Raw genomic sequence first — 14,423 nt, 5'->3', positions numbered from 1 at the left:
CAATGCCTGAACCTTGGTACTGATGGTTAATGGAATATGATGCTCCAAAGCATAGCAGTTGTACACAATGTAAGGCACTAGGTTCGGTGTTGATATCTAAATACCCTCATCAGCAGGCCAGATAAACATGTCGTCAACTTCCAACGAGCACGTGGTTGCATCATCCGTCTCCGTACGCTCTAACCGAATCCCATACCTGTACCGTCGCAACGCACAAACAGTAATGACGCAGTTACCCTCATCCTCGCAAAACTCAGATCGCGCTGACGTAAGGAAACTCCGATCCATTTCAATGATAAAATGGGCCAGGTTCTGCGATTGAACCCTCTACTATGCACAGTTGAGAGCCCACTGCAAGTCAGACGCTACTATTAATCAAAATTGCAAAGATGTATGTGCATTATCGTAGTTGACTAACTTTATAAAAAGTGACAAAAGGTTCTAAAACCATGTAAATCAACAGGAACGAGGTAACCACAGCGGACTACAGAAGGCAGATGTGGGTGGTAGTCTACATCCACCTATTTCTCTGGGCCCTTTGCTGGGTTCTTGCCTACATCTACCGGAATAATGGCAAAGTTAGAGGTGATCTTCCAGCACCTGCAACAGCACCAACGGACACCGCGCCCACTACTGGCAAGGCTGGCCCCAACAAACTTGGCCTGGTAAGCATTCACTATATTTCCCATAAGTATAATTGCAAAACATTAATATCATGATGCAGATTCACGGGGGTGCCGAGAATGCCGAGCGTGTTGCGCGAATGACATTGATTTTGGCTCTGGTTGCGACCATCTTGGTTAATGCACTCTCCGGCGGAACTCGCTCTACCTCTGCTCTACTCTGGACTTTTATGTGCATTTCAGTCCTCCACATTCTTGCGGTGGCCTTAGTTCGTCACTCTGCTGTCCCATTGACTTTTGCTGCGATCTCTTTTATTTTAATTATCATTATAGCAGGCTTGGGCTTCCGCACTTAGACCTGTTGGGCGGAGCTGCATGTTCAATAAATAATTTTCAAGTTTTGTATGAAAGTCTTACTATCACAAAAGTCATCCTCCTTGGTATAAGCTTTCCTACTATGCGTACTTATTTGGCCAGTAGCTAGTGGTATGGCATTACCACATTGCACCTTGGACAAAGTCAAGCATTCGGAATCACGTGATCAGCAGGAGGATGTGTTCAGCAGCGTTATCTTCATGGCATAGGACGATTGCTTTTGCACTTACCATGAGCCTTCGTGACGTCAAAACACTCTCAGACAGGAAGGAGGTCAATGGCGGGGATATGCAAACACTTGTAGACTCCTTGCTAATTGAGCACAAGAAAGTTCTGATACGTGGGTGTCATGATGTTTTGAGGACCTGTCAACTATCCTCTACCAACGAAATTCACCATTCTTTTCCGATTAGGGCCTCAATTGGTCGGCCCTGTTGTCCGCCGACGGAGAGATAGACAGACGCTTCAGAGATTGGCCTTTCTGGTTTCACAGATTCGGGATCTGGGATCTACAAATGGGTTTTCCGAATCCCAGATCGCGTCTCTCCTGGACATAATCGTCGAACCTCAATTTGGTATGACTCGAATTTCCGGGTCAGGGGAGCATGGTTTAGATTCTACCATGCCTATAGCATATCAGAAAGCTTATTTTATACCACCCAATACCAAGATCCAACGTTAGCCCGGGCATTGGTGGAGTCCCTCTATCCCAAGGAGCAGGTGTCTCTTACGGCGGTACGAAAGGTTTTGGCCTTCTTAGGAAATCCATCGCTGAATACCGCTCGGTGTTCATTGAAGGTCGTTCACTCAGAATCGTTGGTGCAACGGCTACCTTGTCTAAAACTCATTGTTGACTTTCAGGCAGCTCTTCTGACTTGGCTGACGAGGGTTTTAGCTGCCATAAACCCTGCTGACCGCAAGATGCTCGCTTCGAAGTACTACGGCGTGCTGTTCCATTACCTGGCGGTACCAAACCTACAGTATGTGAAATGTTGCGGGAGCATCCTAAACACCGGATCTCGGCCTCACCCAGATTCGTCCAAGACGCGCGATTTGCTCTTTGTTATGCAATCTTACCGAGGAATATCATGTTAAACCCTACCGAATACGGAAGCTGTAAGACAAGCGAAGGGGGAAGGGGGATAGATCTAGGAACTCATTGAGTTGATGCGTTTGATCAATTGTTTTAGGCAACAAATATGGGCGAAGGCGCGACACGAGCCGACACATTTGGGCTCCCTCATTGGTACCTTCCATCGATTTAGGCCTTACTTGGTTGATATGCCACCCAATTGTCCACACATGGAGGTGGAGGTATGTCACTCGGACCTAATACCAACATCTGGTGACTTGCCTAAGATCTACCATCAGATTTCCGACGTCCTCTGGTGTGCATTGTCAAAGAATATACGCGACAAGTGGGCAGCGGCAAAAGGCGTATCCTCTCTTATCTTGGATGATGAAAGTATGCGGGAAGATCTGCGATTATTGGCGGATTTCCGCAACCACGTACATGGAAAAAGGGAACGTGATGATGTGTTTTTGGAAAAACATAAACTTCAATCTGTATACTCTTTGCAACGTAAGTACATGAAGATCTGATCGCACATTATCCCCCAGTCGATTACCAACTAATATTATCACAGGCTTATTGGAGATTCAGGAGTCTGCTGGAAGAAGTCTGAGAGCACTGCTGCAGTCTTATGATTGTATATCTTTAGCAGCAGAGAAGTTGAAACTATGTCTAGACTGTTTACTGCTGACGACCAAGGCAGCACAGGTTGGGAGCACTTTTCAAAGCCTGCAAGCCGTCTATTCTCAATCTCACCGGCACTTTATCCATTAGACGTTATCTGATGCCGCGCACCAGTCATTGCTTGCATACGTTGAAATGTGGGACGGCTCGGCTAATTCTGAGGTGGTGTTCGAGCTAGCCACATATATGCCGTTGTTCTCGGACGAAGGTAATGCAAAATGCCTTTGACTGGGCTGCTTCCGCGTACTTATGGTTCCGTTGAACAGTATTTTCCCGCAGATTTTTTAATCCGCTGCTTAAACTGTATAAAACGTCAAATGTTTTTTGGAAGGTACCATGTTCTTTTGCTCTTGATCACGCTAACGATGTGCTCATGCGTAACATAATCATGATCAGGCCTCCCTGATTCACATGTACATAGGACTGCTGATTCGCTGGGGGCATCATGAGTGGCCCTTGCATTTAGGGCTGTAAGTGCACCCAGCGTGACGGGTGAGGGAGGGATTCCGGCCTGACTCTGTTACACTTTAGAGCGGTGGAACAAGAGAGTGCTGAGAAGAAGCAGCGCCGATTATTGGGGCATCTCCGTCTCATGTATGACCTAATCCTTCAGATTGATAAACTTCTTTTAGTTGGTCTTGTGGTGAGTTTACTCAGGTTTCTTTGCTTTTGCTGTTGCGGGGCTTCTTACGGATGTTTCAGATGGAAAGGGATTCGTTGTGCTTGCAACACGCCGCGTTGCGCTTCTGGGAGACGGTAAGTGGGACTCTTCTCCATTCTGATGGATGGTCAAACTAATATGCCGTTCCTAAAAAAGGTCCCTTCCCTGCTGAGAGAATTTCGAGTACCGGTCATGCCCTTGCCTTCAGCCCCTCTTGTATATCGTTTATTCTTTTCCGGGTCAGCTATGGCCATATCACGAATTTGCAGCGTGGTTGCTGAGTAAGGATCAACTATTACCCCATTCTTCGCGGCAATCGTTTAACGGCTTTGCAGTTACAAGGAGGCCTATGCTATTGTTGACGTACTCAATGCTAGCGAAAAAGAGGCATTCTACAATGCCGATCCGACAGAGGTTACACAACTAAACGCTTATGTCACGGATATGGTCGATTGCATCTACTTGAACAAAGCCTTCATGAACGACAGCCGGTTTGCGAAATTCTTCAATATCTCTTCGTAAGCATATTTCATTTCGTATGAGCACTTTACCGATTGGGGTCTAAAAGTGCAGCCTTTTCCCCTTAGTGAGGCGTTGGATTTCATCCTTTCGCTCGCTGAACGGAATCGAACGGACCCTCAACGCCTATTCAGCTTTGCCTTCTCGTCCACGATGGCGCTTCATGCAAACGAATATACTCGGGTACCTATCTATATCATTAGCTACTAACTGAATACGACGTTACTCACCAGCGTCGCCTTATAGGTGTGTGAGAATGTATTGGGGGTAGACAAGCCCCATTTCCGTCCGATAACACCGAAGTTGCTGATGTCCAAAGAGGTATCATCCTTTATTATTCATCATGTCCACAGTACGTCCGTGTTGCTTACTCACATTGTTATTGCGTTGCAGAACCCGATGATGTCATATAACGAATGGCGATTGTACTTATTAGAGTATTTAAGAGAGCGGGGGTACACAGGGATCTATTATTTCTTATATACCTCTGTGCGCTCCTTAACGTTACGCGCTTTTCCAAACCCGAGTTAGCCATGCTGAAGATACTGTAGCGTTCCTTATGTATATTTTTTAGATCTGAGTCTTTTGTATAGTTTATATTAGTAAAATGGAAGTCTAAGAAAATATGTGGCGTTCATCATTCTATGCTCCCCGCTGGGAGTATGGAACGTAACATGTATAATTTATGATAGCGGTACAAGATCAATCGTCAAGAGAGGTATGATCGCTCCATGCTGTCTGAATCTCGTTCCTCTTCATCCAGCTCTGCCGTCACTTCTTGCGCGACTTGCTCCAACTCTTCCAATGGCCATCCAGTCTCCTGTTTCGATATGCTGATGTGGTTAAGCTCGCTCGCTAACGATTGCAGCATTTTATCGCTACATAGCGCCGGGTCATTAGTCAGCTCGGTGCAGATAAAATAATAATGAACGGATGCATACTTTGCCCTCTGTATCCATACACAATAATCCGTCAACCACAATGTACTCAATACGTACATCCGATCGTCTCTTCCAATGAGTGCGTTCACTTCTAAAAGAACTTTCAACAATGCACGCTTTCCAAGCTTGAAGAGGATAGCAGTGTCCTCAATGCAACGGAGTGATAATGCGAAATGCCTGTGAAGCGGGTATGCCAGGGTTCGTCGAATACTCGCAATGAGGGTTTCGCGGAGGGTCGAAAAGGTCTAGTAGGGAATACTGATTAGTTCCTGATCCATCGCAAAAACATGAAATAGTGCGCGCAAGAGATGTTTGCATACATCGAAGCACGATAGAGTCGAACTTAATTTAGCGATGGTCCATGGGGATTCAACCGTGCTTTCACCTTCTGTGGTGCGATAATTGTAACAGTACGCATACACGATATCGACTAGACCGAGGTAAATGGCGCGCCCATTGTCGAGAAGATCTAGGAAAAAAGAGTTTGACTAGGGGGATTCATGCTAGAACGGTCTGCGAGGGTTACGTACATTCTTTATTCGGAAGCTGACGCATACGCTCTTGCTCCTCCTCTGTAAACGTTAACCAAGGGCTATCGATGGCTGATGCTGGTGATGGTCCTGGTGCAGACTCGCTGAAATTTTGTTCACCCTCAGGTGTGGATACCGGCGCGGTCGCTATAATTATTCCATTAAGCACAAGCGGACCGAGTACGACCGAGCAGCAGTGTATGTACCCGAATTGCCCGGATCGGCAGAGGACTTTGCTTTCTGAATCCGTTTCAAGGCTTTCCAGAAATCTGGTCTGAATTTGATCAATCTCTGAATCTCTTCATCGTTTACAAAATCGGCCCTATGCAACACTATTAGCCAACCCTGCATTCTGCGCGCTGGCTCGCAATACCCACATAAAATATTCGTCGTCAAATTTAGCATCTTCTCTCGCTATTCTCGCTTCCTTCCTCGTAGAGGGCGTAGATGTATCAATATGGGTGATGTCCAGGATTTCCTGGGTAAGATGCTCCACATGTGTTCCGTATCCGCTATACGCATTGTTGAACCCGTACCGCGCTCCTGTTTGCAGTTCCTGCGGAATTCTGTTAAAAAGCCGGGATGTTTTACCCTGGAATATTACGAACTGCTTACGGGCTGCAGAGGAACCTCCTGCGGGTAATCCCAATTGAACTCTTCCTCAATTTCTGTTAGTATAGGAGGCAACAAGTTTTCGGTAAGTCAATTTGAAGCCCCCCCTCTGGCATTGATCTAGTCAACATACCATCAGATATCATACTATCGGCTTGATTCCCATCAGTTTCAAGAACGGGAGATTCGCCTATAACCTCAATCAGCGGCTTCTGGCTATCCCGAGGTGGTGCAAGTTGCTCAACGGATCGTCCTTCAGATGATAATCTGAAGTCTGGGCCAGGTGGACCGCTTTTGGAGGCCATAAGCTTAGTGATCAAATCCAGATCCGGGAACTCCTCTCCGCGTGTTGCTTTGGGCAGAAGGACAGTGATTTCTCCTCGATCGACATTATACGATGCTTTCTCTCGCCCATCTTCGATAATGGATGCGGGAAATGTGAGTCTATCACATTCAAGTGTTTAGATATCCTTCTCATTCATAGCACATTTTGAGCTGTCCTATGTAATCGTAACTATCCATTCTAAAAGGTCCAAAGGCAACCACCTATCCTCTTCTTCCTATCTTCTGCCGTGCTTACGTCAAGTCTCTTAAAGCTCAATTATGTTCTATGTCACTCACCGTAGGAAATATGGTCTCACATAAAACTTGAACTCTGTGTCATTAATGAAGAATTCTACTTCTTGTGCCTAGGCGGTCAAGGGAAGTTAGTAACCGGCGGCTCCGCATTACAGCGTGCAGGTAAGGAAAGCGTACCTTTATATAGGGACATTTTATTACGACAGTAACAAACTCTTCATCCTGAGATATGGTGAATGCCGGTGTAAGCATCGTCACTTTCAGGGCAGGCACAACTCACGGCAGGCCTCTCGGCAAGCTTTGTCACGGACGCAGCTCGTCACAAAAGTTGAAAGTCACGTGTCGTGCTTAGCTACGCGCAACTGCAATGGCAAGTGAAAGCCGGTTGGAAAAAGTTGGCTATCATTATTCTAGAGGTTGGTTTGTCAAAGCGTCATCACTTTGAGGATATGCCAAAATGCACGCAAAAAAACAAGTGACATGCCGAGGATGGAGCTGCGCTGCCTTATGCAGGCTCTGTTGGCATATCATGTTCTTCTCAAAGTTGCTAGTCACGTGCTTTGTGGATCAAACCACACGCAGCCTGAAGAGCAGACTTTTCGTTCTGCCACGACGATAATTGCAGCAATGAGACTCTCGCGAATCAGAGGACAGCGACAGGCGCTGTATGTTAGGTTGGCAGTCCAATGGTCACCTTTCCCACCCGATCGCTCAATACCCACACAATTTTCGCAAACATTCACGTCTGTGTCCCATGAGCCTGCCCTGCGTTCAGTCAAGCGTCGTCCGCCGATACCGCAGAAACCACCGCTTTTGGGCCTACCAAAGGACAAGCTGAAGGACTTGTTGGTTGGGGACCTGCTTCCAGCGAAAATTCAGAATGTAATATCTCAGCGCCCATACGTGGTAGATCAGATATGGCGGTTTCTATATAGACGAGGCGTAGAGAGCTTCGATGAGATGACTTCACTGAGAAAGGATATGAGAGAAGCTCTGGCAAACTCTTGTGAGTTGGGAGTTGGTACAGTCAAGAAGGACTGTATATCGAAGGACGGTACGCGAAAGTGGTTGTTGAATTTTGGGGGACGTGCCGAGGTCGAAACAGTCATAATACCAAGCCAGCATGGGGATAATGGAACAGTTTGCGTAAGCTCACAAGTCGGATGCTCCTTGGCTTGCAGGTACGTGCATATGGGCCAACCAACGGCACATTCTCGGGATTGACAGGGCACTCCTAGCTTCTGCCATACAGGGACGCAGAAACTCCTCCGAAATCTGTCGAGTAACGAGATACTCTTTCAAGTGATGCATGCAATGCGCTCTGTAGGGGACTTTCCTCTCAATCCGGGCAAACCACGCAAAATATCCAACGTCGTGATGATGGGCCAAGGAGAACCACTGCTCAATTTCCGGAATGTTTCGGCAGCCATCTCTATCCTCACTTCTCCCTCCGCTCTTGGACTGTCTCCATGGAGAATAACTCTCAGTACATCGGGTGTCGCACCGTTGATGGAGCGTGTTGGAAAGGATTTGGGTTGCGGACTGGCCGTTTCACTACATGCTGTGAATGATGCATTACGTGATGTTCTGGTTCCACTCAATAAGCAATATCCGATCAAAGAAGTCCTCGCTGGATGTAAAAGATACCTGGACCACATGCCCCCAACGAGTAGACATCGAAGAATCACCTTTGAGTATGTAATGCTAGACGGAATCAATGATTCGATGGCGGATGCTCGGCAGCTTGTGAAACTCATAGGCGGTCTGCCTTCGCACGTCAACTTGATACCATTCAATCCCTGGCCTGGATCACAGTACGAACCGTCATCAGACCAAGTGATACAGGTAAATCTTGTCACACGAATCAGCTTTAGCACATTCAATCTTATGGTGTTTGTTATATATAGCGCTTCTCGAAATGCATCCAGGATCATAATATCCCTTGTCACGTTCGGACTCCACGCGGACAAGATATTCTGGCCGCATGGTAAGCTTCATCTTCAAACTGGACAGGTTATGCTGTTTGATAGCGATTAATCTTTTGAATACCCAAGCGGTCAGCTCAAGAGCTCGGAAGAATTGAAACGGATCGGAAAGCAGGTTGTATAGACATATGCACGGTTGCTGCCACATCGTCCGAACCCCTTCCCGATGCGTATGTCCAACTCCTCCGCGGATTCGCGTAATCATAAAGAGCATATTCAGATCCCCTAGTAAAGCACTGTAACATAACCATTTGCAATGCGTATGTAAATATATTATCGCAATCTAGAATAGAATTGCACTGAACCCAAGGCTCGTCTATATGTGACATGGATGATCTGGAAAGCTGGTACAAGCAGCATGCTGAATGAAAGCGGACGTCACTCGCCAAACGAAGTCCACCGTACGGTCTTACACTACTCGGCTCTTCCTATGTAAATGATTATCGCCCACCTGATCTTTTATGAGGATTTCGTTGTCTCCGGAACCCTTGCTTGATCCTGTTGGGCACGGGCTCGCTCGGGATTCTCGGCCGCCTTCGCCACAGCAGCGGCAGCTGCCTTCTCGTCTGCTACTGTGTGCTGAATTTGTATGATTTGCTCTACGGCTTGTTCGGATAATTTCTTCCCTTCCGCTGCTACCCGTTTGATCTCTCCAATAATCTCTCCATGTCCCTCTTTCTCTGCCTCATCCGCCAAATGCAAGATCTCATCCATAGCTACAACACCGTCCCCGTCTGCGTCAAGTTTAACGACAATTTTTTTGATACGCTCATCATCTGGATGGTCTCGGATTACTTTTAGTGCTTCTTCAAGGTCTGCAATTGTAATTTTGCCTTCCTCGTTCGGTCTCACAAGGTTGAGACTGGATCCAATCTCTTCGTCGTACTTTGCCAATTCTTGTTCAATCTTGTCGACCATTTTGTCAATCCGTTGGCCAAGACGGTTAGAGGCTTTGGCTGGCTCCTTTTGCGTCACTTGCTTGAGCTCCTCAATGTCCTAACGCGGGAACCGGTGAATATCTACAAGAGAAAAGGAGCTCAATAGAAAACCTACCTCTTTGAATTCTTTGCGGCCTTCTTTGAGTTCTGAAAGCTTCTCCTTTACGTCCTCAAGCGCGGATACTTTCGTAAGAGTCTTCAAAGCATCACTCAACCTCTGTAGTTCCTCATCGGAGATTTGCAATCCTTCCTCTTCGACAGTTGGCGCTTTAACTTCTGGAACAGCCTGTAGTAGGAAAGGAAGTCAATTTATCGCCAAACTTACACTGCATTGAATCACAGCGAACCTCTTTTGTCTCCTCCACTGGCACCGCTGCCTTCTGTTCCACTTCGGCGGTTTTCTTTGACGCCGCTTCCTGTTCTTCTTTGGCTTGTTTCAATGCGGCTTCCTCCTCCTCCTTAGCCCGCTTCGCGGCCGCAATCGCCTAACGCAATGCACCAATGTTAGCATTTATGAGACATGAGACTTTTCCCTTCCCATACGTACAGCTTCTTGCTCCAATTCATCCTGGATTAACTCCTCCTGCTCCTGAAGTACATCCAGACGTTGCTTGTATGTCGCAGATCCCTCGGCTTCCGAAATTTGTAGTTGCGCTTCGTTCACTACCTGGTGAGGTAGGGATGAGAGCGTAGCCTGCAGGGCTTCGGCATTGCCTTTAAGAGCCTCATCCTTATCCGATGGTATCCGTTCTTGCATTTGGAAAGCCCGTGATAATACCAATAGAGACGATGAGATATTGTGATTCAGATGGAGATCAAGCCATTGTTCCAGTTCTGCCCGCATTCGTGCCGGAGACACGCCGGTCGTCCTAATACCACGTGAGATGGCCACTTGCTGCAGTTCAGGGATCGAAAGTTTATCAACACCGCCCTCAGCCATGATAACCTTTGGAGAAATTAGGTCAGAAGAAATCGAAAGGAATCTTTCGGATGGATGACAAGCACCTTGTCATCCTCTTCGAGATACCGAAGACGCCTTTCAATTTGATGGCGCAAGAACGTATCGGTGCCAAATGCTTGAATGTTCATGTACTTCGCCATGCTCACAAGCTGAGGCCGCGATAAGTTGTTCAGTGTAAGCGAGTCAGGGAACTTCTTGGCTATGCGCAGAATTTCCTCGGTTGGTACAGGTTGACCGCTCGATCGACACTACCAATATCGTAGGTGTAAAACAGAGGAGGGCAATAAACTCTATGGACAAGTCGTAGCTACCTTGTTAAAGAACTGACTAAACTCTTTCGCTGCATCCGCTCCTGACGTTCCTGATACTGAGACATCTTCCACGGTCTCTTGCAGGAACCTCGCCATTTCAAGCCGCATTTTCAACAGCTTCTTCTTTTTCTCCTCCTAAGAGATAACAGTTGTAGCAATAATTACGTACTGCGGCAATCTTTGTTAAATTGCATACCTCCTGGAACTTGCTTTCAAAGGTACTAGGTAGCATATTAGGGAAAAGCTTCAATAAGACTGGAAGCGCCAACTCCATGAAAGGGATCAGCAGGATGATGATAAACGGAACTAGCCTAATCAGGTCACTCGTTGTCCGTTTGAGCTGCATGCCAATGAAAATAATGGCAAAGCGGAAAATGGCAACCATCAGGATCTTGCGATACAGTCTGTGTACAGTAAACACACGATATACCTGTCTGTGCTCCCTTCTAGATAGTCGGTTTCCTCGCAATAGCTTCACAAGTAATCGACTAGAAATGCTAATCTCAGCACCAAGCAACTTTGTCCCATGCCAGTAATGGAGTAGCTCCTCCTTGATGCGAACGGTAAGGGGTTTCTTTGGAGCTACCTGTACCGTATTCTGCGTGGATTCCACGGCAGGCCCTGCGGCCCCCGCGGCAGCAGCAGCAGCTAGGACACTAGCAGCGGCAACTTGCTCGTCCTTTGCCTCGCGAATTGCCTTCTCCACTGGAGTTTCCTGCTTCGGTGGTTTGGTGTTAACCGGAGGTGCGGGTGCTTCAGGCTCCCGCAATATCCTGGAGGTAGTAGATAAGGACAGGAGCTGCCTTGCATTTGTGACCACGGAAGGATGCGCTGACGTATATCCGAGTGCTTTGGAGGTTGAACCCAGCAGCTGCAGCTGGGGGTTTGTCGAACGTCCAAATGGAGACCCAACACCTTGCCCGGCATAGATGCGGGTTGGTGAAGAAACTGACTTCTTCACGTAGCTAACGCGCAGCATTGAACTCGGGGTTGAACTCCCTGCTCGTCGTAGCAAACTTCTGGAATACATCTGGGTTCGTCTCGGGAAGAAGTTAGCCGAACTTCCCGTATGCGCGACGGGGTTTCGAAGTCTCGCAGAGTCTCGCTGACAGTGACTAATGAGGTGACTCAATTCCCATGGCAACAGCAGCCTTAGGCAACAGCTGAACACGGACTTCTTTCCAAGCAACTTCTATAAAAGTGTTGAAAACATCGCTAGCCACGGCAGTCATCCAAATACCTGCGTAAACGCTGAAGGAGCTGCAATATGTCTGAACGTAAAGTGCTGAATAAGTACTTCCCCCCGGACTTTGACCCGTCGAAAATCCCACGACGAAAACTTCCAAAGGACCAGCAACACAAAGTTCGGTTAATGACACCATTTTCTATGCGTTGCAACATGTGTGGAGAGTACGTGTACAAGGGCAAAAAATTCAACGCCAGAAAAGAACGAGTCGATGGGGAACACTATTTGGGCATTCAGGTTTGTTATTTGCCTTTGGTGAAGAGACTTTGTCCGACTTACGCATATGGTTTCGCTTCTGTCATATAGGTCTTTCGCTTCTACATTAAATGTCCACGATGCTCCGGGGAGATTACGTTCAAAACAGATCCCAAGAATGCAGATTACGTGGCGGAACACGGTGCGCAACGGAACTTTGAACCATGGCGAGATGATGCTGCGGTCTTGGAGGACCGTAAAACCGAACGAGCAGAAGCAGAAGAGAATAATCCTATGAAAGCATTGGAAAATCGAACACTGGATTCCAAAAGAGAGATGGATATCTTGGATGCGCTTGACGAAATACGAATGCGAAACGCGAAAAACGAGCGGGTAGATGCAGATAACGTTCTGGAACAAATCATACTGCTGGGAGAGGAAGAAAGAGAGCGATCAAAGAGAGAGCAGGAGGAAGAAGATGATCGGATAGCTAAGAGTATATTTCAAAGTGTTGATGGGGAAAACGTAAAGAGGATCCTGGATGATGTGGATGGGGAGGAGATAGCAGTGAAACTCCTGTCTGATGCTGTGGCGACTGGAAATGACAACTTTCTGAGTACAGGTACACGTCTTTACTAGGCGAATGATTCAACAGTCGTTGGGGCTCATTCCCTTGGCATATTTCAGGGCCAAAACGAAAGATAAATAGTTTCGATCTCGGCGTTGTTGTCAAACGGAAGAAGGCAGAGGATGCAAAGCCGCCAACAAAGGCGGATACATCTAGTAGTACTGCCTCTCGTACGCATGATCCACCACCGCCCGGAACGTCCGCACTAGATCTTCTCGGTGGGGCTTACAGCGATTCGGAGGATTCTTCGTAATGATACTCTAATTTGCACTGAGCCGAGAATACTCAATGCATCAGTGATTTACAGAGATTTGGGAGTGTATGTACAGAGCTTGGGCGGTCTACGTATATTTTATTTTCACAATTATTCTGAGTGTTGACGCGCAAAGTCCTGCATGTAAGTTATCAAGGCATCTACTCCTTTCTGTGACATGGCATTATATAGCGACGCTCGAATACCACCAACCGAACGATGTCCCTTGAGCTGTACCATTCCAAGTTTCTCTGCCCCTTTTAAGAAATCCGCCTCGAGGTCCTTGGACGCAGCCCCATTCTTAAAAATTCGGAATGTGATGTTCATTCTCGACCTGAACCCTTTTTGCACGGGACATCTATAGAATCCGTTGCTGCTATCGATCGCGTCGTACAAGCGTCCGCTCTTTTGCGCATTGATTGACTCAATCGCATCCACTCCTCCAATCTCCAGTAGCCATTTAAACACCAGGCCCGCCATGTAGATGCCGTAAGTGGGAGGAGTATTATACATTGACCCATTGTCGGCACAAACTTTGAAGTCGAGCATAACCGGACATTTTAAATTGGGGTGCATGCGCGTTCCGATGAGATCTTCCCGGATGATGACAACCGTTACCCCGGCCGGGCCAATGTTCTTTTGTGCTCCAGCAAAGATGATTCCGTACTTTGTGACGTCAAACTTCCTTGACAGAATATTTGAAGACATATCACACACAACCGGAACGCCTTCAGGAACGCCTTCCGGGAACGAAGGAAATTCTACGCCGTGAACAGTTTCGTTATCGCAGTAATAAACATATGCGGACTCGGCCGCAGGTGTGAACTTGTATTCCGATGGCGGTGGTACAGCACCATTGTGTCCAGTACTCTTCGTATTGACCACGGCATTCACCTTAGCACCTAGCCGTGCCGCCTCCTGCATCGCCTTTTCGGACCACCCGCCGGTTACTAAATAGTCAGCCGTCTTTGTGGGATCCCCTAGCAGGTTGTAAAAGAGGGTCGAGAACTGGGAGGTGGCGCCTCCTTGCATCCAAAGTATTTTATAGGTAGAGGGAATATTGAGCAGCTTCCGTAAATCGGACTCGGCGCTTGCGAGAATGGATTCAAATTCCGGTGAACGGTGAGAGAGCTCCATCACAGACATGCCCGTATTGTTCCAGTTTGGAAGTTCGGCAGCAGCGCGTTCAAGAACCACTTGAGGCATAACTGCAGGTCCTGCTGAAAAGTTCCACACACTCCGTTCGTCGTGAAATGTAGCCATCTTGCCCGCCGTATTCTAACGAGGAGAGGAGAAAGTTATGGGGCAAC

The 14,423-nt window shown here is 47.3% G+C and overlaps 7 protein-coding genes across 8 annotated transcripts; 4 read left to right on the top strand and 3 right to left on the bottom strand.

The window, feature by feature from the left end:
- Nucleotides 1-328: 328 nt before the first annotated feature.
- On the top strand, nt 329-1,075 carry SPPG_00581 (uncharacterized protein). Its single transcript, XM_016748911.1, has 3 exons — nt 329-391; nt 464-665; nt 725-1,075. Coding segments are annotated over exons 1-3 (459 nt in total). The 5' UTR covers nt 329-389; the 3' UTR covers nt 980-1,075.
- A 148-nt stretch (nt 1,076-1,223) lies between these two features.
- Nucleotides 1,224-4,608, top strand: SPPG_00580 (the record flags this gene model as incomplete). Of its 2 annotated transcripts, XM_016748910.1 has the most annotated exons (18): nt 1,224-1,338; nt 1,412-1,573; nt 1,669-1,796; nt 1,860-1,978; nt 2,043-2,114; nt 2,189-2,312; nt 2,370-2,580; nt 2,645-2,778; nt 2,845-2,962; nt 3,021-3,085; nt 3,151-3,224; nt 3,286-3,397; nt 3,457-3,510; nt 3,572-3,696; nt 3,751-3,933; nt 4,003-4,117; nt 4,181-4,255; nt 4,328-4,465. In XM_016748910.1, exons 1-18 carry the CDS (start codon nt 1,230-1,232, stop codon nt 4,463-4,465), a joined length of 2,118 nt encoding a protein of 705 aa, XP_016612922.1. In that variant the 5' UTR covers nt 1,224-1,229. The 2 variants fall into 2 exon arrangements, with proteins under 2 accessions (XP_016612922.1, XP_016612921.1); XM_016748909.1 differs by lacking the exons at nt 1,224-1,338; nt 1,412-1,573; nt 1,669-1,796; nt 1,860-1,978; nt 2,043-2,114 and having other exon boundaries at nt 2,144-2,312; nt 4,328-4,608.
- SPPG_00579 (Hsp90 cochaperone SHQ1) lies at nt 4,487-6,886 on the bottom strand. Its single transcript, XM_016748908.1, has 10 exons — nt 6,774-6,886; nt 6,639-6,706; nt 6,151-6,461; nt 6,021-6,073; nt 5,783-5,961; nt 5,612-5,727; nt 5,406-5,552; nt 5,196-5,344; nt 4,876-5,120; nt 4,487-4,812 (listed from the first exon to the last, which is right to left on the bottom strand). Exons 1-10 carry the CDS (start codon nt 6,846-6,848, stop codon nt 4,644-4,646), a joined length of 1,512 nt encoding a protein of 503 aa, XP_016612920.1. The 5' UTR covers nt 6,849-6,886; the 3' UTR covers nt 4,487-4,643.
- Nucleotides 6,887-7,209: 323 nt separating this feature from the next.
- Nucleotides 7,210-8,890, top strand: SPPG_00578 (23S rRNA methyltransferase). The gene is made up of 4 exons (XM_016748907.1): nt 7,210-7,777; nt 7,835-8,441; nt 8,504-8,583; nt 8,651-8,890. Exons 1-4 carry the CDS (start codon nt 7,224-7,226, stop codon nt 8,703-8,705), a joined length of 1,296 nt encoding a protein of 431 aa, XP_016612919.1. The 5' UTR covers nt 7,210-7,223; the 3' UTR covers nt 8,706-8,890.
- Nucleotides 8,832-11,871, bottom strand: SPPG_00577 (uncharacterized protein). Its single transcript, XM_016748906.1, has 8 exons — nt 11,222-11,871; nt 10,988-11,131; nt 10,792-10,926; nt 10,525-10,728; nt 10,067-10,465; nt 9,867-10,004; nt 9,635-9,805; nt 8,832-9,577 (listed from the first exon to the last, which is right to left on the bottom strand). Exons 1-8 carry the CDS (start codon nt 11,819-11,821, stop codon nt 9,041-9,043), a joined length of 2,328 nt encoding a protein of 775 aa, XP_016612918.1. The 5' UTR covers nt 11,822-11,871; the 3' UTR covers nt 8,832-9,040.
- A 119-nt stretch (nt 11,872-11,990) lies between these two features.
- SPPG_00576 (uncharacterized protein) lies at nt 11,991-13,325 on the top strand. The gene is made up of 3 exons (XM_016748905.1): nt 11,991-12,274; nt 12,344-12,854; nt 12,920-13,325. The coding sequence occupies exons 1-3, from the start codon at nt 12,059-12,061 to the stop codon at nt 13,111-13,113; spliced, it is 921 nt and encodes a 306-aa protein (XP_016612917.1). The 5' UTR covers nt 11,991-12,058; the 3' UTR covers nt 13,114-13,325.
- Nucleotides 13,072-14,411, bottom strand: SPPG_00575 (phosphoserine transaminase). The gene has a single exon (XM_016748904.1). It carries the CDS (start codon nt 14,374-14,376, stop codon nt 13,225-13,227), a length of 1,152 nt encoding a protein of 383 aa, XP_016612916.1. The 5' UTR covers nt 14,377-14,411; the 3' UTR covers nt 13,072-13,224.
- Nucleotides 14,412-14,423: the final 12 nt, after the last annotated feature.

This window comes from Spizellomyces punctatus (genome assembly GCF_000182565.1).
Source record: "Spizellomyces punctatus DAOM BR117 chromosome Unknown supercont1.1, whole genome shotgun sequence".
NCBI lineage: Eukaryota > Fungi > Chytridiomycota > Chytridiomycetes > Spizellomycetales > Spizellomycetaceae > Spizellomyces > Spizellomyces punctatus.
This window is presented reverse-complemented; position numbering and strand designations above follow the sequence as displayed.

What these genes read in the sequence shown, in the direction of transcription:
- SPPG_00578 (XM_016748907.1), top strand. Translation starts at nt 7,224, where the DNA reads ATGAGACTCTCGCGAATCAGAGGACAGCGACAGGCGCTGTATGTTAGG. An exon ending in CATCAGACCAAGTGATACAG is followed by an intron (nt 8,442 to 8,503) that starts GTAAATCTTGTC and finishes TGTTATATATAG; the next exon opens with CGCTTCTCGAAATGCATCCA. An exon ending in CAAGATATTCTGGCCGCATG is followed by an intron (nt 8,584 to 8,650) that starts GTAAGCTTCATC and finishes TGAATACCCAAG; the next exon opens with CGGTCAGCTCAAGAGCTCGG.
- SPPG_00579 (XM_016748908.1), bottom strand. Translation starts at nt 6,848, where the DNA reads ATGCTTACACCGGCATTCACCATATCTCAGGATGAAGAGTTTGTTACT. An exon ending in CGATAGTATGATATCTGATG is followed by an intron (nt 6,074 to 6,150) that starts GTATGTTGACTA and finishes CTATACTAACAG; the next exon opens with AAATTGAGGAAGAGTTCAAT. An exon ending in CGACTCTATCGTGCTTCGAT is followed by an intron (nt 5,121 to 5,195) that starts GTATGCAAACAT and finishes ATTCCCTACTAG; the next exon opens with ACCTTTTCGACCCTCCGCGA.
- SPPG_00577 (XM_016748906.1), bottom strand. Translation starts at nt 11,821, where the DNA reads ATGTATTCCAGAAGTTTGCTACGACGAGCAGGGAGTTCAACCCCGAGT. An exon ending in CAGTGGAGGAGACAAAAGAG is followed by an intron (nt 9,806 to 9,866) that starts GTTCGCTGTGAT and finishes TTCCTACTACAG; the next exon opens with GCTGTTCCAGAAGTTAAAGC. An exon ending in GCCGCAAAGAATTCAAAGAG is followed by an intron (nt 9,578 to 9,634) that starts GTAGGTTTTCTA and finishes TTCCCGCGTTAG; the next exon opens with GACATTGAGGAGCTCAAGCA.
- SPPG_00575 (XM_016748904.1), bottom strand. Translation starts at nt 14,376, where the DNA reads ATGGCTACATTTCACGACGAACGGAGTGTGTGGAACTTTTCAGCAGGA.
- SPPG_00576 (XM_016748905.1), top strand. Translation starts at nt 12,059, where the DNA reads ATGTCTGAACGTAAAGTGCTGAATAAGTACTTCCCCCCGGACTTTGAC. An exon ending in AACACTATTTGGGCATTCAG is followed by an intron (nt 12,275 to 12,343) that starts GTTTGTTATTTG and finishes TCTGTCATATAG; the next exon opens with GTCTTTCGCTTCTACATTAA. An exon ending in TGACAACTTTCTGAGTACAG is followed by an intron (nt 12,855 to 12,919) that starts GTACACGTCTTT and finishes GGCATATTTCAG; the next exon opens with GGCCAAAACGAAAGATAAAT.
- SPPG_00581 (XM_016748911.1), top strand. An exon ending in GCCCCAACAAACTTGGCCTG is followed by an intron (nt 666 to 724) that starts GTAAGCATTCAC and finishes ATCATGATGCAG; the next exon opens with ATTCACGGGGGTGCCGAGAA.